At 35.4% G+C, this 23,019-nt stretch overlaps 1 protein-coding gene across 1 annotated transcript in view; it reads left to right on the forward strand.

The window, feature by feature from the left end:
* Positions 1 to 23,019, forward strand: part of COG5 (component of oligomeric golgi complex 5) — a 289,304-nt gene that overhangs the window by 184,988 nt on the left and 81,297 nt on the right. The window contains exon 11 of the mRNA XM_044245810.1: positions 16,052 to 16,133. Coding sequence (XP_044101745.1) covers positions 16,052 to 16,133 — 82 coding nt within the window. The remainder of the gene's footprint in view (positions 1 to 16,051; positions 16,134 to 23,019) is intronic.

Genomic DNA, 23,019 nt, shown 5'->3' on the forward strand with positions numbered 1-23,019 from the left:
CACAAGCAGACAGAGAGGCAGGCAGAAAGAGAGGGGAAAGCAAGCTCCCTGCCTAGCAGAGAGCCTGATGTGGGGCTCGATCCCAGGACCCTGGGATCATGACCTGAAGACAGAGGCTTTAAACCCACTGAGCCACCCAGGCGCCCCTACAAATATTTTAATAGAGTTGTTTCTTGTTGTCATTGTGTTGTAGGAGTGTTCTGTTGGCTTTTTTGTTTGTTTGTTTTTAAAAGTAAGCTCTACACCTAATGTGATGCTTCAGTTCTTGACCGTAACAGGATCAAGGGCCTCATGCTCAACAGACTGAGCTAGCCGGTTGCCTTGTAGGAGTTCTTTATGTATTCTGGACTTTAAGATACATGGCTAACAAGTATTTTCTCCCATTCTGTATGTTGCCTTTTCTTTCTGTTGATTATTTCCTTTGCCACGCAGATGTTTTGAAGTTTGATGTAGCGCCATTTGCTTAATTTTGCCTTTGATGCCTGTAATTTTGATGTTACATCCGTGAAATCACTGCCAAATCCAATATCATGAAGCCCCTATGTTTTCTTTTATAAGCTTTGCAATTGTAGGTCTTATATTTGGGGCTTTGATTCATTTTGAATTTTTATATGTGGTGTAAACCAAAGGTCTGCTTTCTTTCGAACATGGATACCAGTGCAATCCTTTCTCCATTGTGTAGCTGCTGCACATTCATAAGAGATCATACAACCATGTATGTGAGGATTTATTTCTGGGCTCTTTGGTCTGTTACATTTGTTTCTATGTCTGTCTTTATACTAGTACCATATTGGTTTTTATTTGCTTTGCAATATGTTTTGAACTCAGGAAGTCTGACACCTCCAGCTCTGTTTTTCTTCCTCAAGATTGTTTTGGCTATTTGGGGTCCTTTGAGATCCCATGTGAATTTTAAATGTTTTTTTTTTCCTATTTCTGCAAAATATTCCTTTGTGATTTTGATAGTGATTACATTGAGACTTTAGGTTGCTTTGGTTACTATGTACATTTTAACAGTATTAAGTCTTCCAACCCAGGAACACTGGATAATTTTTTATTTATTTGTGTCATCTTTAATTTCTTCCAGCAGTGTTTTGTAGTTTCATTTGTACAGTCCTTTACCTCCATGGTTGAGTTTATTCTAAGCATTTTATTCTTTTTGGTGCTTTTGTGAGTGGGATTACTGTCATGATTTCCTCTTCAGGTTGTTGTTGTTAGTGTGTAGAAATGCAACTGATATTTATGAATTGGTTTTGTGTTCTGCAACTTTGGTGAATTCATTTATTCTAACAGTTTTTTAAATGGACTCTTCAGGGTGTTGTACATACAAGGTCATGTACCTTCTACTTTTCTCTTTTCCTCCCAAGGAAGAATCTGCAAGTTGGAGTTTTCCTCCCAGTTCTGAGCTTGCTAGCTTGAGAGAGGAACTGACATGATTGAAATGCTTTTTATTACCATTTCAATGCCCCTTTTCTTGACTTTGAGCTTGTGTGGGGTCCTGTGACTTCTTAACTGGTTTCTGGAATTCTAGTAAGAGTTTTAGACCATATATTTTTCTTAAGTCAGTGTTTTTATGGATGAGCGAAAGATGTTCTTCCTGTTCCACCATCTGATGTCACAGAATCTCTTGGTTTTTTTTAAAATAAGATATTGACAAGAGTTTTTCTATTTTTGCTTTTCTGCTTTTTGAAGGAGGAAACAGTAGGCACATATTTGCCTCACTGTTTGCAAAATGGGAAAGAAGTAGGAAATAAGAGCTAGATATGTGAAAAGTCGTTCATATAGTACATTACTTATCATGTTAATTCTGTCGACTAGAGAGGATTAAGCCATGGCATGTTAATTTGATATTTTAAGGCAAGCATTCTATTATTTCACTTTAATTTGTATCTCCTTTATTTAACAACAGAAACTAAAGATCTTTAAGGATCTGAATTTCAGCATGAAATCGTGTGTAAGCATATGTCAAGATGCATGCTTTTGTGTATATGTACACGTCTGTATGTGAGTAATGAATATGAATGTTTGGATTTTCTTAGTCATGTTGGTACTAATTTAAGTGATTGTAAAAGAATTCAGGCATTTGTTTATATTCTGGGGGAGGGGAAAATAAATAAATAACACCATAACTAAAGTCTATAGTAAAATATATTTTTTCTAACAGTTTAATTTATCTAGGACATAATGTACGTCAAACTTAAGACTATAATAAAACTTTTAAAGACACATGATTTTAACAGATCTAATGAAATTGCTTTTGATAGAGTCTGGCTTATTTTTTATATCAAAGTTTCCAGTTGTTACTCTATTTATTTTAGATTATATTTCCATAAAAATGAGTTTTTGCATTGAGAGGAATCCTTTTAACTGTAAGAACATGTATATCTTTTATGGAATCTTATTTCCTCAAAGTGAAGGAGAAATGAAATGGAAATTTTTAGTAGTTCTTTAAGTTCTTTAAGTAGGTCTTTCTATATGTTCTTTAAGTAGTGTTGTCTGTATAGCATATATTTACAAGCAAATGATTACTTTTTGTTAAGATTATAGTAAAATATTTCAGAACATTAGGAAAGTAAAGTATGTCTAAGTTCTTTACTAAATTGTTATTGAGTGCCTGCCACATTCCATATTACAGGCACTGTGATAATGATTGGAAATTTCAGAATGAGCAGAACAGAAATGGGTACTAATTGGGGAAATAAACATTAAGCAAACAATTGTATAAACGATGGTTTATAATTTGATAGCTTACAAAGACTTACAGAGTCTATGAAAATATATAATGTGGTGACTTCAGTAAATGAATTTTAAAAAGCTTAGATGTTAATGATGAGTTGGGTTGGTGAAAGGGAGAAGTATGCAAAAAGAATGGAACATTATCCTTTTCAGGGACCAACAGATGTCAAGTGTGGCTGGAGGGGGAAGAGCATTTTGTAATGTGCCCAGGAGATGTTCATGTACGATTTTACAGATTTTGAACTTTTATCTTAAGCACAAATAACCTGATTCATATTTATAATTTTTAATGTTAACTACACTGTGGGATATAGATTGAGGGGACCGACTGTAGAGAAAGGTGGCCTGTTGCAGAAATTCAGAAAGAGTTAAAAAGGGTTGTGTTAGTTTCCTAGGGCTGCTGTAAGAAGTTCCACAAACGGAGTGGCTTAATGAGAGAAATGTGTTTTCTCATACCTGGAGGCTAGAAGTCTGAGGTCAGGGTATTTGGCAGAGTTGCTTCTGAGAGCCACTGGGGAAGGATCTCTTTTTTTCTAGGCCTCTCTCTTTTTGGCTTATAAATGAATGTCCTCTTTCTATGTCTTCAGATCATCTTCTTTCTATATGTGTCTGTGTTCAGATGTCCTCTTCTTATTGGATTAGGGTCCATCCCAATAATCTCATTTTAACTTAATTCTCTAAAGAGAATGATCTTTCAGTATGGTCACATTCTTAGGTATGGGAAGCTTAGGACTTCAACATATGAATTTTGTGGGGAAATGATTTGGCCTGTAACAATGATTAACATTGATGGCAGTGAAAATGGAGACAAGTGGACTGATTTGAGAATTACTTGGGAAATGAAACTGATGTATCTTAGTAATAGATTAGAAATGGTGAGATGGGGAGGGTATCAAGATGACTTTGTTCTGGTTTGACAAAGGTTCTGAGAGATAGGAGTGATTTTATTTGGGAGCATAAACTGAGAAGGATATTTAAGAGGAAAGATGATGAGGGGCTTAGTGATAAAGTGTCCAACTCTTGATCTCAGCTCAGGTCTTGATCTTAGGGTCATGTGTTCAAGTCCCGTGTTGGGCTCCATGCTTAGTGTAGAGTCTACATTGAAGAAAAAAAAAAAAAGAAAGGTGGTGAGCTATATTGTCAAGTGTTCATTTACGTGACATCCATTTGAAGATGTCAGGCAATTTAATAGGTGGAACTGAAGCTCACTTGAGAGACATGAGCTCATAGATGGTAGTCAAAGCCATGGTAGTGGATGAAATTGGCTATAGAGAAAAAAGAAAGGTACCTAGACAGAGTCCAAAAAATATATAACTTATAAAATTCATATAGAACCGTATTTTCCAAAGAGGTATATGCAGTTTGGCCTGGAGAATTATAGTTATAATTTCTATCCATATATTTAAAAAGCCTTATCCTTTAAACTATTTCATATATTTTATATTGTATGTATCTTAATATAATAGTACTTGTATAATTTTAAATAAACATATTTTAGAGTTTCAAAAAATATTTTCCACTGAGTGAGTTTGGGAAACACTGTAACAAAAAAGGCAACAAGGAGTATCCTGGAGGAGGATGAAACCAAAAAAAATATGGTAAGGGAAGCCAAGGGACTGGACTTAAGGAGAGTGTGGCTCATACTAAATCTAATTTGAAATTTTAAATACCAATAAGCCATGCATTCTCAACAAGGGCAAATTGACCCCAAGAGGGAGAAATAGTTCTATTTTGTTTTGTTCTGTTTTGTTTTGCTGGTAGTGAGGAGGCACAAAACATCTTAGATATTATAATGGTTTGTGGCCTCTATAGCTCAACCTTGCCCTACAAAATCTTATTTATTAGTATTTAATTTCCCTTATTAGTGAGAAACTAAATTAAATTTAAATTAAGTACACTATAATTATATAAGCATGATATATGTACTATACATTTGTATGCAATTAATTATTCAATTTAGTTTTCTCTTTGAAGGGGCAATAATGAAAAAAGGTTGAGGAACACAATAAACTATATAGAAAGGGCTTTAAAACCCTTTTGCTGTAGTTTAACAGTATTCTCTAGGGAAGAGTATGGGATTTGAGTTTGAAGAGGAATTTTAAATTTTTACCGTATTTATTCCAGTATTGAATATTTTACATCAAAAATATATTCTTCTCTTTATAATGAAGTTAGATTATCTAATTACTCCTCCAAAAAAATTAAGAAGAATGAAGATACCATCATATTTAATCCCATCACACAGAGATAATCTGTTAACATTTTGTATATAGTTTTTCTGTTTAACTGTATATACTTTATATCAACCCCTATCTGTTCTACCTTCAAAAGGTATCTGAGATCTGACTACTTTTCACTACCTCCCACTACCACTGTAGTCTAATCCCTCATTTTTAAAAACAAAAAGTAGAATGTACCAAAAGTATTGTTCTGCTTCTTTGAACAATATGCATATAAAAGCCAACATTTTGACTTCAGCCAAATTTCTTTTGTACAGGCTTCTCATTTTGCTCTGTGGTGTTCATCTTGAAGTCCCTACTGAATTTGTGTCTGTCTCCTTTTGTAATTGACACAGCAAAATGTTTCTCCCTGAAGGATATTTTCCAGTAAAAGTGTTTTCTTTTCTTTTCTGTTTTGTTTTTTTGGCCTTCTATTTGCTTCACCAGGATCCCTCTGCTTTGAATGCAGAAGATGATTACAAGCTAATTTAAAATCCATATATATTTGGTTTCTTTGATCAAGTCTACAGGCTTTCTTACTCACATCATGATCTCTCCACAGAGATCTCTGGCACAGAATTTTTGCTCAGTCTTTTACTTGCTCTTCTGTTTTTATCTTAACTCCCTCTGCTTCCCTCTGGTCTTCTCTTATTAAGCACTAACTTTATAAACTCTTTATCTGAACTGATCCTCACCTCTCTCTTTGTCTCAAAGATATAGGTAGATTGCGTCTTTTTTTGTTTTGTTTTGTTTTGTTTTTCTTTTTCTCAGATTTACCCCTCTACTTTTGTTTTATAGTCTACACTTTCCTAGAACATTCTCTGCTTCCTCCAATACCAGCCTTTCCTGGCTACTTCTTCTCAAGGGTCTACCATCTAAAGCCAAAATTAAAATAAAACTCTTGGGCCTCTGTCTCCACCGAAGTATTTTTTTCCCTTTATGCCCAGATTTTAGTAAGGTACTTTGTATATCTGCTTTCTTATTTCTGTTTTGCACCAAGCCATTGATGTCAAGCTTCTACATTGAAATAGTTCTTGTTAAATTCATTCTGATGACCCAGCTACTAAATCATTTTTCTCACCTCTATAACCCTCTTTTATTTTACTGTTTCTTCTGCTTAGTGCTTTCCTCCTTCACAGATATTACTACTTTTCAGAACCCTTCATTGACTCTTTTTCCTCCACCTACCCTTCCTTTGGAAGTGATTTATTTGTAAACTTTCAGGCCTACACCAAAGTAGAGAGCGGTGTACAAAAGTACAGGACAGTGATTGACAGTATACCTCTCATCCAGCTTTTTAGCAGTTACTAACTTGTGACCAATCTCTCTCTCTCTCTCTCTCTTTTTTTTTTTTTTGTCATACCTGTCTACACTTACTCCTTTCTCTCTACTCTGAATTATTTCTTCTGCCAACCTTTCAATAATGTTGTTCTCCTAGGTCCCATCCTCAACATTTTTTCCTTCTCATGCTACATGCAATAAGTAGAAAAGCTCACCCATTCTAACAGTTTCTACAACAGCCAAATGCTGATAACACCTAAACCTATTTCTTCAGCTTAGACCTTGTTCTTTAGCAAGAGATTCATATTCACTAGCTTAGATCTCTTCACTTGGATGCCCCACAGAGTCTAGAAGCGTAAGTCTAAATGAGCTCATCTTTCTCTGCCCACCTGCTGCCCCTGCTAAAATTCCATGTTGATTGATCGATCTCCCATCTTCCTAGTCCTATACAAATATATCTAGTCCTAGTCCTGTGTAAATATATTCAGTTGTTCATCAAGCCCCATCGGTTTTCCTGCTGCCATAGTAAAGTCCGTTTCACCTACATTTCTTTTTTCCAGCAAATTCATAACTGATCTCACCTGCAGGCTCACCGCCACCCCACATGTTGTTCATCTTCCACATTATTATCAGAGTGATTTACCTAAAACACAAGTTTAATCATGGCATTCTCTCATTAAAATCCTTAAATATTTCACTGTTATCTACCTGATAAATTAAGACACTTCTTGATATGATTCTTATCTTACTTTCTATCTTCACCACTTCCCTTTCTCCTGAATGCTCACTATGCATTCAGAGAAAAGAACATGCTTTTTATGGGGCGTGTGGCTGGCTCAGTTGGTAGAGCATGTGACCCCTGATTTCAGAATTGTGAGTTTCAGCCCTATGTTGTGTATAGAGATTACTTCAAAATAAAAAAATCTTAAAAAAAGAAAATGGTTTTCACATCTTTATGCTCCGTTCATCCCTCTGTTTGGAATGTCCTCTGTTCATCTCTTCATCCCATCTCTATGGTAAATTCCAGTCTTCCTTGGAATCTAGCCCAAGATATCCTGACTCTTCATAACAGTAAATTCTGTAGATTATTTTTATCCCTATTGTTTACATAGCTTACAAGCCCAGAAGGGTGAAGGACCTGCCCAAGGTTACAGAGCCAATAAATGGCAGACCTTAGGTATACAAGTCAAGGTTTTTTTTACTTCAGTGCCCATACCCTTTCATCACACCTAAGTGCAAGAATGTCCACTTGAAGGTTTTGACCTTATAACAATGTACAATAAGGTACTATCGATTACATATTACCAAGAAAACCCATGGTAGTTTTCATGTTATAAAGATAAACTGAATAATATCTGCTTTGAAATCAATTTTACCCAGGTATTGTCATTTTAAGTTTCTCTCTATGTATTTAATTAGGTCAAAATTAATGACAGAAGCAGCCAAAGATCAAGCTGTTTTTCTAAATAACAGATTCATCCAAACATAAATGTTTTAGAATTCCTGTAGATTTTGTTTTTATACTATTTATATATTTTTTAAAAATTTTTAAAAAGTAGGCTCCACACCCAGTGTTGGGCTTGAACTCCCAACCTTGAGATTGAGTTGTATGCTCTACCAACTGAGCCAGACAGGCACCCCTATACTATTTATATACTTATTTATTTACTATTTTTGTTTGTTTTTAAGAAAAGTAATTTTTTTCATTAATATATAATATATTATTTGTTTCAGGGGTACAGGTCTATGAATCATCAGTATTACACAATTCACAGCACTTGCCATAGTACATAATCTCCCCAGTGTCCTTCACCCAGCCATCCTATCCCTCCCACCCTCCTTCTCTCCAGTAACCCTCAGTTTGTTTCCTGAGATTAAGAGTCTCTTATGGTTTGTCTCCCTCCCCAGTCCCATCTTGTTTCACTTTTCCCTCCCTTCCCCCACAACCCCCTACTCTGCCTCTCAAATTCCCCATATCAGTGAGATCATATGATAATTCTCTTCCTCTGGTTGACTTATTTCACTTAGTATAATACCCTCTAGTTCCACTGGCATTGCAAATGGCAAGATTTTGGTTTTTGATGGCTGCATAGTATTCTATTATATATAAAATACATCTGACTTTTGCTTTATTTTCAACTTACTGGTCCCAGCCAAAGGTCCAACTAAGTAAGTTTCAGAACTATAGATTGTGACCAATCTTTTTTTTTTTTTAAGCTGTTAAGTCCCAACATCTCAGTCAGTAAGCTGGAAACCCAGGAGAACTGATGGTATATTTCTGCTCTGAAACCAAAGGCTTGAGACCCAAGAGAGCCAATAGTGTAGTTCTGGCCCAGAGGTCCACAGGCTGAGGACCCAGGAAGAGCCACTCTTTCACTCTGAGTCATAAAGCAGGACAGGGAGAAAAAACCAACACCCTGATACTCAAGCTTGAAGAAAGTAAGAGAGAAGGAATTCCCTCTTAGCCTTTTTTGATTGCCTAGGCATTCAACTGATTGGATGAGACCCACACACATTAGGGAGGGCATTCTGCTTCACTCATTCTATCTGTTCAACTGTTAAACTCATCCAGAAATCCCCTGTCAGACACACCAGAAATATGTAAACCAAATACCTAGGGTACCCCATTGCCAGTCAAGTTGACTCATAAAAGTAACCATTACAATAGTAGATAGTACTATGTATCAGTCACTGGAGATACAGTGAGACATATTAGTTATTTTGATTATATATCACAAAGAGTATTAGCAGTGATGGCAAATATTTATATAGTGCTTCCTATGCCAGGCAACATTTTAAGCACTTCATCAGAATTAACCCATTTAATCTTCATGGTAAATGTATGAAATGGGTTTCCATTTAATGGATGAGGATACCAAAGTATAGAGAAATTAACTTATCCATGGTCACAGGCAATGGTGAGGTCTGGATTTCAACCTCAGTATTCTGGCTCCAGATTTCCTCTTCTTAACCACTACTATGTTCCTTTACTCCCAAAGGAAAATATCTCATAGGAAAATATCATTATGATGGGGAATATGGGATACTTTAGAGGTATAGAACAGAGTGTGTCAAACGTAGGGCAACCAAGAGAGAGGAAATACCTAAACCGAACTGTGAAGAAGGTTCAGGTTTTAATAGCTGCTAACTAAGAGAGACTACGAAAGAACCTTCAAGAACCTGAAAGAATTTGAATGTGGTTGAATCTCTGAACCACAAGCTTGAATCTTGAAATGGGAGAAATAGCCTGAGAAAATAAAATCATAAAGGCTTTGTAAGTCCAATTAAGGAAGAATAATACTTTTATATATCAGAAAACCTTAGATCAAATTCCAGTTCTGCTACTTTCTATTTAATTCTAAGCAGGTTACCTTATCTTTTTGAGTTTGTTTTTTCTCTAGAAAGGGACTAAGAATGCCTTCTTTTGAGATTTTTTCGTCCACTCAATAAGTATTTATTGTGTTTCCAGGTTAAAAAAAAAGGCACCCTAACCTTACACCTTATACAAAAATTAATTCAAAATGAATTAAAGTACTAAATGTAAAACCTAAAATTATAAAACTCCTGAAGGAAAAAAAAATATGCAAAAGCTTCATGAAATTGGACTTGGCAGTGATTTTGTACATAAGACATCAATACAGGGGCGCCTGAGTGGCTCAGTGGGTTAGGGCCTCTGCCTTCGGCTCAGGTCATGATCCCAGGTCCTAGGATCGAGCCCCACATTGGGCTCTCTGCTCAGCCGGAGGCCTGCTGCCTCCTCTCTCTCTGCCTGCCTCTCTGCCTATTTGTGATCTCTGTCTGTCAAATAAACAAATAAAATCTTAAAAAAAAAAAGACATCAATACAGTACAATACATATTTATTGTGTGCCTTTTCTATCAGGCTCACATTCTCAATGCTGAAATTACAGTGGTAAAATAGACAAAAATGATGCCTCTGCTGTCTTGGAGTTTACATTTTAGGGGTTGTTTTAAGGTTTAAATGAGATATAATATGCTGTAGTGACTGTTTCATAAAGCACATTCAGAAAATGTCATTTTCTTAGCCAAGGTTTGTCTGGATTCTCTGATTAAAAGTATATATAGTTCGTGGATTTCAAGTTTTGAGTGACTTCTCACTAAGGGGGAAAAAGTAACCAGATTATTTGGGACTCAATATTTTCTTTCAAAAGAGTGTGTCAAGGAATTAGAATTTTCTTGTTTATTTTGGCAATTCTCTAAAGCCTTGAAGAATTTTTTCCCCGCTCAGCTTTATTGACACAAATTGACATATAACATTGTGTAAGTTTAAGTTATATAATGTGATGATTTTTTTACATGTATTTATATTGAAATGATTAACACAATAGAGTTAGTTAACATGTCCATTACATCACATAATTACCTTTTTGTATATGTGTGTGGTGAAAACATTTAAGATTTATTGTCTTGGCAACTTTCAAGTATATAACATAGTAATGTTAATGATTCTCACTGTGCTGTACACTTGATCCCCACAGCTTATTCATCTTATAACTGAGGTTGCAGCCTTTGACCAACATCACCCTACCCCAGACTTTGATAACCACTATCCTACTCTGTTTTTCTTTGAGTTTGACTTTTTCAGATTCCACGTGGAAGTGAGATCATATGGTAGTTTTGTTTCTTTGTCTGACTTATTTCATTGGACCTAGAAGGTCCATCCATCTTGCCCAAATGGCAGGATTTCCTTCTTTGTTACAGCTGATTAGTATCTCATTGTATATATCTATACAAATGCCACATTTTCTTTATCCCTTCATCTGTAAATGGACACTTAGGTTATTCCCATGTGTTGGCTATTGTGAAAAATGCTACAGTGAATGTGGGAGTGCAGGGATCCCTTCAAGACAGTGATTTCATTTCTATCATGCCAGCATTCTTTTGCATTGCATCTCCCCTCACTTTTTTTTTTTTTTTTTGCTATTTCTAGAAATCTGTTTCAGTAGTTCTGTAGAATTACAAAAGATGATTTACCTCAAAGGAATTTACGGTTAATTATAGGAATAATGACACATCTGAAAGAAATACAAGAAAAAAAACCTCTGGGGGAGATAAAAGCAAATGAAAATAATCCACAGAACAAACACAGAAAACAAAGGAAATACAAAGAAAGCATAAAATGAAATGATAAAAGCAAGAACAACTATTAAGTAAACATATTTGATTTGTAATTTCTAACTAAAAGACAAAAAATTATATTTAAAAATAAAAAAGTGTTATTTATAAGCATCACATCAAAAGCAAACAATATGGAATAAGAATAAATGGAGTAACAAACATTTCTCAAGTGAAAGCAATAGTGATAGTATTAACTTCAGATAAAACAACAAATAATGGTACATAGAATAAGGAGGGTCACACAAATTATCTGTCACTAGTCTCTTCAACAAATGGTGCTGTGAAAAACTGGAAATCCTTGTGAAAAAAAAAAAGGTACCCTTCCCTTACACCATATACAAAAATTAATTCAAAATGAATTAAAATGCTAAATGTAAAACCTAAAATTATAAAACTCCTGAAAGAAAACATAGGGCAAAAACTTCATGAGATTGGACTTGGTAGCGATTTTGTGAATAAGACATCAAAATCACAGGCAACAAAAGCAGAACTAGGCCAATGGGACTACATCAAACTTCAGAACTTCTGTGTGACAAAGGAATGAAAATGCAACATACAAAATGGGAGAAAATACTTGTAAGTCATATATCAGATAAGGGATTGGTGTCCAGAATATATAAAGAATTCCCACAACTCAATGACAACAGCAAAAAAACTGTATTAAAAAAATGTGTAAATAGGACTTGAATAGACATTTCTGTCGCAGCCAGCGCGACGAATCGACCAGGAAAACCGTGAGGGCTAAGAGGATGGTGAAAAGAAATTAAGAGACAAAGAGATGGGGGCAGGAGGGAAGAATTCATGACCCTGACCACATTGTTCCCTTCTGTAGGGGAAGTGTGTGGGAAGTCACATAGGCGAGCGCACGACACATAGCACAGACCCTTTTCTCAGTGTTACTCAACTTTCCCGTCCTTAACCTTGTCAAGGTGTCCGGACTTTGAAGGAGACACAAGTCAGGGCCTGGTTTGATCCTCGACTCCAACCATGCCGTGGCCTCCAACACATTTCTCTAAAGAAGGCATATAAAGATGACACAGAAGTAATTAAGAGCATATGAAAAGATGCTCAACATCACTAGTCATCAGGAAATGCAAATTAAAATAATGAGATGTCACCTTGCATTCATCAAAGAACAGTGTATTGGTGAGGATATGGAGACTTTGGTACCCTTGTGCACTGTTGATGAGAATATAAAATGGTACAACTGACTGAGAAATAGTATGAAAAGTTCCTCAAAAATTTAAAAATAGAATTACCATATGATGCAGCAATCTCACTTCTGGAGATATGTATCCAAAAGAATTGAAAGCATGATTCAGAAGCGGAATCTGCTCACCCATGTTCATTGCACCATTATTCATAATAGCCAAGACAGAGACACAGTCCTAGTGTCCATTGATGGATGAATGGATAAAGAGAATATCACACACACACACACACACACACACACACATGAATATAGCCTTAAGAAAGAAGGAAATCCTGTCACATGCTACAACATGGATGAAACTTAAGGAAACTAAAGGTTATGTGAAACAAACCATTCAGAAAGACATGGTTCTACTTACATGAGGTATACTAAAGTAGGTAAACTCTTAGAAAGTGAAAGTAGGCAGGATAGGTGGTTGGTAGGAGCCGAGGGGGAGAAAGAGGAGTTCAGTTGGTATCACATTTCAGATTCGCAAGATGAAAAAGTTCTAGAGGTCTGTTGTACAATAAGATACATATAGTTAACACTCCTGTACACTTAAAAATAGATAAGATAGAAAGTACTGTATTTTTTTAAGATTTTATTTTTTTAAGTAATCTCTACACCCAACATGGGGCTTGAATTCAACAACCCAGAGATCAAGAGTCACATGTTCTACCAACTGAGCCAGCCAGGCACCTCTAAATTTTGTGGGTTTTTTACTACCATTTTATGGATTATTTTCTATGAATTTTTTTTAAGATTTTATTATTTGACAGAGATCACAAGTAGGCAGAGAGGCAGGCAGAGAAAGGAGGAAGCAGGCTCCCCACTGAGCAGAGAACCCAATGTGGGGCTCAATCCCAGGACCGTGGGATCATGACCTGAGCTGAAGGCAGAGGCTTTAACCCACTGAACCACCCAGGCGCCCCTCTATGAATTTTTTAAAAAATGATTGTGTATTAAGTATTTTATTAGGTTGAAGAGTATTAATTGCCTTGAATTCACTTAGCTAAGTTATTCTGAGGATTTCCTTATTTGAGACATTAAGTTATTAATAGGTTTCCTAATACTAAATAATATTTACATTGGGGGCATAAATCCTACTTGTTTAGATTATTATCAAATAATTATTTTAATACCTGTTGAAATTAATTTGCTTTCATATCTGAGAATTTTATCCTTGTATTTTTTTTTTAGATTTTATTTATTTAACAGAGATCACAAGTAGGCAGAGAGGCAGGCAGAGGAGAGGGAGAGGGAAGCAGGCTCCCTGCTGAGCTGAGAGCGTAACGCGAGACTCGATCCCAGGACCCTGAGATCATGACCTGAGCCGAAGGTAGCAGCTTAACCCACTGAGCCACCCAGGCGCCCCTGTATTTGTATTCTTAAGCAAGGTTGACCCAAGTTTTCTTACCCACATGTATATATGTATGTATAGAATTAGTTATATAGTCATCAGATTTTCTTTATCTAGAGGAAAAGCTTTCAATTTTTCACCATTTTGCTATTCTTGCTGGACTTCTCATATGTGACCTTTTTTTTTCTTCATAAGACTTTTATTTTTAACTTGTTCCCACTATTCTGGTTCATTTTTTTTATATATATAGATAATTTTTTAACCTATTTACCATCACAGTGAGCTGTCCAGTACATCAAATTCCATAATAACCTTCTAACCTGAACTTTTATGTGACCTTTATTATGTTGAGGTAATTTCTGTTCCCAGCTTTTTGAGTGATTTTATCATGAAAGAGTGTTGAATTTTGTCAGATGCTTTAGTGTGCATCTAAAGTTGAGATGATCATGTTCTTTTTGTCCTTCATTCTGTTAATGTGTGGTATATTTAAAAGTTTTTTAATATAAAAACATTTCCTTTAAGGTTCATGATATGCAATATACATATCATATAAAATCTTGGGACGGTGGGGGAACCTGGGTGGCTCAGTGGGTTAAAGCCTCTGCCTTCAGCTCAGGTCATGATCTCAGAGTCCTGGGATCCAGCCCTGCATCAGTCTCTCTGCTCAGCAGGCAGCCTGCTTCCTCCTCTCTCTCTGCCTGACTCTCTGCCTACTTGTGATCTCTGTCTGTCAGATAAATAAATAAACAAACAAATAAATAAATAAATAAAATCTTTAAAAAAAAAAATCTTAGGCCTCTGAATCTGTTTTCTGATCACTGCCTAGCAAATGAACAATTACTTGATTTGCCTTTTTTAGGGTATAAAATACTCATTTGGATTCAAAGCAAAAAATTTATTAAAAGAAACAAACAATGAAAACAGAAGTATGTGTGCATAGGTATAAAAGTGAAAAATCAGTACTTTTCATTGGTCAGTTTTTCTTTTATAACCTTGAAAATTGGAATTTTATTTGTTGCAAGTCCAAAATAAAACAGAATTAGAGTTTTCTCATATTTATGACATATATGAATATTAGGTATATTTTATTGTTATTAGGGTTAAGCATATGAATTGTCATTTTCATACTTCAAAAGTAGAATATTGGCAGTTTGATACTGTATACCACACATGTAGAAATACCTTAAAAGTACTTGGTAAAATTTCTAGATGTGTGATTCAGGTTTAACAGTATTATTTTGTGTTGTTTTAACAAATGAAACTCTTTTCTTTTTAGTGATTGCTTTCTAAAACATTTATTCAAAGTTGAATGAAACATTGTGCTGAATAGTAGTAATTCCTTTGACTTTTTAGAATTTGTTAATAGGGGACGCCTGGGTGACTTAGTTGGTTAAGCATCTGACTGTTGGTTTCAGCTCAGGCCATGCTCTCATGGGTTGTAGGATCCAGCTGGAGTCAGGCTCCTCACTCAGAAGGGGGTCTGGTTGAAAGATTCTCTGCCTCTGCTCTTCCCCCACTCGTTCTCTCTCGCAGTACATAAATACATCTTAAAAAAATACTTTTTAACTGTATTTATACTTTAGGCAGTTCTCTTTTGTAATTGGTGAATTATACTCTGGTGATCATTCTGGTCTAAGCTTGCTGTGTTCATCATTTTGTTATGGTCACACAATTACCTTCTGTGTATGTAAGGAAGGTGGTAATAACAATTATAATAGTAATAACTAAATTCACTGTGGGCTTATTATGTGTCAGGGACTATCCCAACACTACTTTTTGTAAACTTTTTAATCCTTATAATAATACTGCAATGAAATAATACTGCAATGAAATACTGATACCATCACTGTTTTAGAGATGGAAGGAGGCTCAGAATGATTCAACAACTTGCCCAAAGCTCACACAACTAGTAAGTAGCAGAGGGTGATGACTGATTACTTGGACATGAGAACATGAAACATAATTTGAGTCAACTATATATTTGTCTTTAGTTACTTAATTCCATTGTTTGATAGATATCTTTAGAAGATTTCATTTAAGTACATTTTTATTAAATTTTTAATGTTATATCTTCTTAGCCATTACAGTTTTTAATAATTAATGAATACATTCCTTTTTTGGGTCACAGGATGGACAAGCTGAAATTTTGTACACTTTTTGGAATTCTGTTACTCAGGCACTTTCTTCTCAATTCCGAATAGCAACAGATTGTAAGTATGCTGTTTATTTTGTAGTTAGTTTCATTTCCACATGCTTTAAAGTTTTCCACGTACTTTAAAATGTAATGTTAAGAAGTTTTGCTTAATTGGTTTATAATACACATTTTTTGAAAACTCTTGTCCAATTATCATTTCTTCTGCTAACCATATTTAGTTTTATCAACATTACGTTAATTTTTTGTTTTTCAAATTAGTATGTGGAATAAAATTCTCCAGAAGAATGAGTTAATTCCCCATAGTTCAAACATAGAGGAACTCGGAAGTTTTCCAATATAAAGGGTGTAAAGCAGTTGATGTGGAAGACTTTAGTTGGTGCTTATAGAATTAGTTTCTAACTAAAAGATATTAAAATACAAGACTTAATATTATTTCCTTATTATTATAAATGAGGAGTGAGTGCCGTGAATTATGAAGACGAATGATTCACAGACCTGTACTGCTGAAGCAAATAATACATTATATGTTAATAAATAAGTAAATAAGTAAGTAAGTAAAAGATAGCTACATGGTGAAAAAAAAATGAGGATGTGATGAATGAGCAGATGAAATACCTTCATCATGCGTGCCTGGGTGGCTCAGCTGAGCATCTGCTTTCGGCTCAGGTCATGATCCCAGGGTCCTGGGATGGAGCCCTGCTTTGGGCTTGCCGCTTAGCAGGGAGTCTGCTTCTTTTGCTCCCTCTACCCCTTCCCACTGCTGGTACTCTCTCTCACTCACTCTCTCTCAAGTAAATAAATAAAATCTTAAAAAAAAAAAAAAAAAAAACCTTCATCATGAGTTAGAAGTTGCTTGTTCAAACACAATCTCTAAAATTTGTTAATTTTTTTTGGTCATGAAATAATGGCATTGCCTGCCTAATCAATGAATGTAAAAAGGGTTTTAGAAGTTTGTATGTAAATTCTTACTTACAAATGTTACTGAAAGTATGTAGTAGATGTGAACATTATTTAGTCAGTGGTAATCCAGAGTTGAATAAACCACACTACCTGCCTCCCTACTATTGTGTGTGTGTGTGTGTGTGTGTGAGAGAGAGAGAGAGAGAGAGAGAGAGAGAGATGAGCAGGAAGGTGCAATGGGAGAAGAGAGAGAATCTTTTTTTTTCTTTAAAGATTTTATTTATTTATTTGACTGACAGAGATCACAAGTAGGCAGAGAGGCAGGCAGAGAGACAAGAGAGAGGAAGGGAAGCAGGCTCCCTGCTGAGCAGAGAGCCTGATCTCTGAGCCAGAGAGCTGAGCGGGGCTTGATCCCAGGACCCTGAGACCATGACCTGAGCCAAAGGCAGAGGCTTAACCCACTGAGCCACCCAGGCACCCTGAAGAGAGAGAATCTTAAGCAGGCTCCACACCCAGCATGGAGCCATATGAGGGGCTCAATCTCTTGGGCTTCATGCCCAGTGAGAGCCTGAAGCAGGGTTTGATCTCACAACCCTGAGACTATGACCTGAGCTGAAATGATGGAGAGTCAAACGCTTAACTGACTGAGCCAACCAGGCACCCTGGCCTCCCTACTACTGTTTCTGAGGAAATATGCATCACGGCAGTGACCACAGAGGAGGTCTTTATTCATGTGTGGCCAAACAGAACATAAGCAGAGGGTGTATTTAGAACTGATTCACTCCATTTACTTCTACAAAATACACTACTCCAAGAAGACCGTGCACCTCCTTTGCATTATGTATCTATTTTGGTCAGCTTTTTTGAGATACAATTTATATACAGTAAAATTCACCAATTACAGGCAGAAAATTCTATGAGTTTTGAAATCATTTTTATCCTTTTCCCCACCACCACAATGAAGATATAGAATATTTTCATCACCCCCCAAATTTCCCACATGTACTTTTGTAATCACCTACTCCCAGCTCTTGGCTCTTGGCAAGTAATGATCAACTGTCTGTCAGTGTAAGTTAACTTTTCCTAAATTTTTGTAAAACTCGTATCACACAGGCTGTGTTCTTTTGTATCAGCATAATTATTGTAAGATTCATCCATATTGCTGTGTATATCAGTGGTGCCTTTTTATTGCTGATTAGTATTCCATTGTATAGAGTATACAACAGTTTGTTTATCTATTCCCCAGATGGGAGACCACTGGGTTGTTACAGCTTTGGGTTATTACAAGTAAAGCTACTGCAGTTGTTTGCATAGAAGTCTTTTGTAGATGTATTGTGTTCATTCTCAGGTAAAATATGAGTGGAACTGCCTGATCATTTGATGAGTATGTATTTAACTTTGTAAATAAGTGTTCAACTGCTTTCCAAGATGGATGTACCATTCTGCATCCCATTAGCAGTCTTTCATAACCCAAGCTGCTCTGCATCCTTATCTATCCATGATATTGTCAGTTGTTTTCATTTTAGCCATTCTTCAGAGTGTGTAGTGGATTTTCATTGTGGTTCTAACTTCCACTGGCTTAAGGACCAATGATGACCCATGTTTTCACAGGCACATTAGGTATCTATGTATCTTCTTTGGTCACGTGTTTGTCAAAATTAATAGCTTTTTATTTTTATTTTATTGCTTGTTCTCTTATTACTGAGTCTTAAGAGATCTTTATACATTCTAGATTCATAGTCCTTTCTCAGATGTATGTTTTGCAAATATATTTCTTTTGTCCATGGTTTGCCTTTTAATTTCCTTAACAGGGCCTTCCAAATGATAAAAGTTAACTTTGATAGAGTCAAACTTACCAACTTTTCTTTTCTTCTTTTTTTTTTTTTTTGACTAAAGAAATCTTTATTTAACCCAAGGCCAGAAGTATCTCCCCCTATATTTTATTCCAGAAGTTTTACCAAGTTCATTTGAAGTTAATTTTTGTTTATTGTATGATATATAAAGGTCAAGGTTATTTCTTGGAATATAGATCTAAAAGATTATACTTTACGCACTGACTGCCCTGGCACTCTTTTAGAAAAATCATTGGTTATATCTGTGTAAGACTATTTCTAGAGTTCTCTTTTTCTCGTTTTGTTTCTTTGTTTGTTTTGCATCTCTAGGTTTGTAATCACAAAATTGTAAATTCTTCTATGTTATTTCATTTGTCAAAATAATTTTGCTTATTCTAGCCTTTTGCTTTTCCATAAATATTTCAGAATCAGATTGTTGTTCTTATAAAAGTGTTTCCTGAGACTTTGATTAGGATTACATGATGAATCTACAGATCATTTTGTGGTAAATTCACATCTTAACAGTATTGAGTCTTCTGATCCATGACTAGAATATTCCTTTGATCTAGGTCTTTTATAATTTTATCAGTGCTATATAGTTTTTAGTGTGCAAATCTAGCAAATCTTTTCTTAAATTTATTACTATTTCATATATTTTGATCTTATTGTAAATGGCATTTTTAAAATTTTAGTTTACGAGTGTTCATTGTTAGAATATAGAAATACAGTTGATTTCTGGGTACTGACCTTGTATCTTTGACTTTGCTACCCCTATTACTAGTCTGGTAGTTTTTGGAGATTTTTTTAACATTTCCTATATTGATGATCATATAGTTTGCAAATAAAGGCAGTTTCACTTCTTGTCCAACCTGGCTTCCTTTCATTTTTTTTCTTGGTTACCACCTCCAGTAGTGTAGAATTGATTTCAGCCTTGTTTATAGTCTTAGGAAGCATTCAGTCCACCTTAATATCTTAATGGCATGTTTCAGTGATGCCATTAATCAGGATGAGGAAGTTCCCTTACATTTCTAGATTTTTGAGAGGTTCTTTTTAATACTATTGTAAATTTTTTTTACAGTGCTTTCTGCATCCTTTAAGATGATCAAATGGATTTTTTTTAGTACGTTAATACCTTGTGTTCTTAGATAAACCTTACATAGTCATGATACATTGTCCTTTTTATATATTGTTGGATTCAAACTGGGTGTAAGGCTTGTTGAATGTGTTTACAAGATATTGATATTTAGTTTTTCTTAATGACTTTTTCCATTGTGCGTATCGGGGTAATGCAAACCTCAGAGAAGAAAAGGAAAAGTATTCCATCCTGTTCAATTTTCTCTAGTGGTTTATGTAAAATTGGCATTATTCCTCTTTAAATGTTTGGTAGAAGTGAATCATTCAAACATACAGTTTGAATGTTTGGTAGACGTCATCTGGGCCTAGAAATTTCCTGGTGTGAAGATTTTAGCTACAAATTCAACTTTTTTTCTTAGATTATTCCATTTCTTTCTTGTTGGGTAAGCTTTGGTAGTTTATGTCTTTCAAAGAATTTTTCTAGTTCATTGAAGTTTTCTAAATTATTGCTTGTAATCCTTCCTTATTACCTTTTGGATGTATGTGGAATGTGATGTGTGATGCTCTGTATTCCTGATATCATTAGTTTCTTCTTTATTTCCTAATAATTACAATTATAGGTTTATTAATTTTGTCTTATTAGAAACCAATACTTTTGGGGCACCTGGGTGGCTCAGTGGTTTAAAGCCTCTGCCTTCGGCTCAGGTCATGATCCCAGTGTCCAGGGTTAGAGTACCCCATCGGGCTCTCTGCTCAGCGGGGAGCCTGCTTCCCCTCCTTCTCTCTTTGCCTGCCTCCCTGCCTGCTTGTGATCTCTGTCTGTCAAATTAAAAATAAAAAAAAGAAAAGAAAGAAACCAACACTTGGTTTCATGGATTTTTCTCTTTTTTATTTTCAATTTCATTGCTTTCTGCTCTTGTGTTTATTATTTATTTGCTTTGCTTTGGGTTTGATATGTTTATTTTCTTTTTTCATAAGGCTAAGTTTAGATTATTGGCTTAACCCTTCCTTTTCTAATTTGTTTATGCTGCAGATTTATCTATAAGCAGTATTTTAGCTGCATGCCACCTTTTTATTTTTCCAAATAGAAAAGATAAAATAGCAAAGAAGCATCTATATATCTGTACCTTCAATTCAGTATTTGTTAACAGTTTTCTCACTAAATGAGTATTTTGAAACTGATATGTTTGTTTGAAATTTAAAATTCATGAATTATTTTTAGGAGGTAATTTTTCAAATATTCAGATGTAATAGTATGTAAATACAGACTTTCAATAGTTTCTCACACCATGTATGGAAGTAATGGGTTTTCATGAAAACAATAATCACCATGAAGTTTTCTTTAATATTTAACTTCCCATGTCATAAGTCTATTATGTTTAATGCAATGTATTTACTAATATGCCAGAAAGGAAATACAAAGATATAAATTTACTTACAAAATATATAAGCATAATTATAAAATTGATTGAAACCTCAGTTTTTAGATAGAATAAAAGAAAGCTAATGTTAAAAGCTCATTTATGGCTATGTAAGATATCTGTTTTTAAGCATTTATTAAAAATGTACTCAGGGCACATGGGTGGCTCAGTTAAGTGTCTGTCCGACTCTTGATTTTGGCCCAGGTCATGAGCTCGGGCCATGAGATGGAGCCCAGAGTTGGGGTGGGAGAAGTCTGCTTGAGCTTCTCTCTCTCTCTGCCCCTCTCTCCCCTCATGCACACACTCCCGCACTCACTCTCTCTTGAAAAATAAATTATTTTTTAAAAATATACTTATAATCCTCTTTGAAAGCTTGGAGTTGTTAAAGTCAGTGTTTTCTTTACTGTAGTGTGTAAATTTAGTTCCTAATTTGAATATCTCTTCTCTGAATGGCAGGAATGTATCAAAGAAAATTGCCTTTAGCATTCTTGAAAAATTTCAAACCTTTAACCAGTTGAACCTTCCAGTATTATTTAGTATTGGTTTTTAGTAGAAATTGTGTAAGGTAAATTTCATGCCAACAAATCACACAGATAATGAGTGGAGGTGAGGCTACAAAGGAAATGTCATTATCTGCTAATTCGGTCATCTCTCAATTCTGGATCTGATTGAATTTTCTTACGGGTAGTTTTTTCACTTTTCTGCATATCTAATCATTTTTGATTGGGTATCAGACATGAATTTTACAGTGTTTGATACTAACACTTTAATCTTCCTATAAATATTCTTGTTCTTAGATACTGTCAAGTTACTTAGAAACAATTTGGTTTTTTTGAGTCTTGCTTGTTAAGATTCACTAGCAAAACCTGAGCAGTATTTGGTCTAGACCTAATTATTTTCTACTCCTGAGGCAATATTTTTCTTCATACTCTACCAAATATTCTGAATCATAAGGTTTTCCAACCTGGCTGTCAGGAACAGGCTTGCTTCCCAGTCATATGTGAGTAAGAGGTATATTATTTCTAATCCTGTATGGTTTCTTCCCCCAGACTCTGGAACTTTTCTCACACACATATGCTGCATAACGTTTTGCTGAGTACTAATGGTGGACCATTTGCAGATTTCCGCAGTTAATCTTTTGAACAGCTCTCTTCTCTCTGGTCTTCTGTCCCATCAATTCTAGTTGTTTCAGTTTTCCTGGTCCTTGGGACAGTAGGGGTAGAGGAAGCTCTCCCCTTCCAGGCTATGGAAGCCCCTGGTAGGAAATAAGCTGATGTTACCGAAGTGGTAGGTTCTTTCCCTGGTCGATACCTTTTGCCAAATGGCCAAAAACAATACAGTATTTGATGGCAAGCATGTAATTTATTCAATGGCCAGAGAATAGAGAAGGGAAGCTTGTGCTCTAAAGTCACCTTCTCCCCAGTTGGGTTTTATGGGGTTAGGGCAGTTAAGGGGCTAGTAAGCACATTAACAGAGGGGTTTTTTCCAGGAAGGAGGAGGAGGCTTCAGAACCAAGAGTACCACCTCTTTTCTTCCCCTAAATGGGCACAGTTGGATGGGTCATAGGCTGTTAGGTGTGTTTTTGTTAATTGCAGTTAGATGAGGTCATCTGGAGGGTTAACACAGTGTCTGAACTGGATCAAACCAGTCAAAAATTGAATCTTGGGGCCTGTTTGGAGCTGTAGTTTCTGGCATCCCTCCTTAGCTTCTGGTA

This window comes from Neovison vison, chromosome 4 (assembly GCF_020171115.1).
Source record: "Neovison vison isolate M4711 chromosome 4, ASM_NN_V1, whole genome shotgun sequence".
Taxonomy (NCBI): Eukaryota; Metazoa; Chordata; class Mammalia; order Carnivora; family Mustelidae; genus Neogale; species Neogale vison.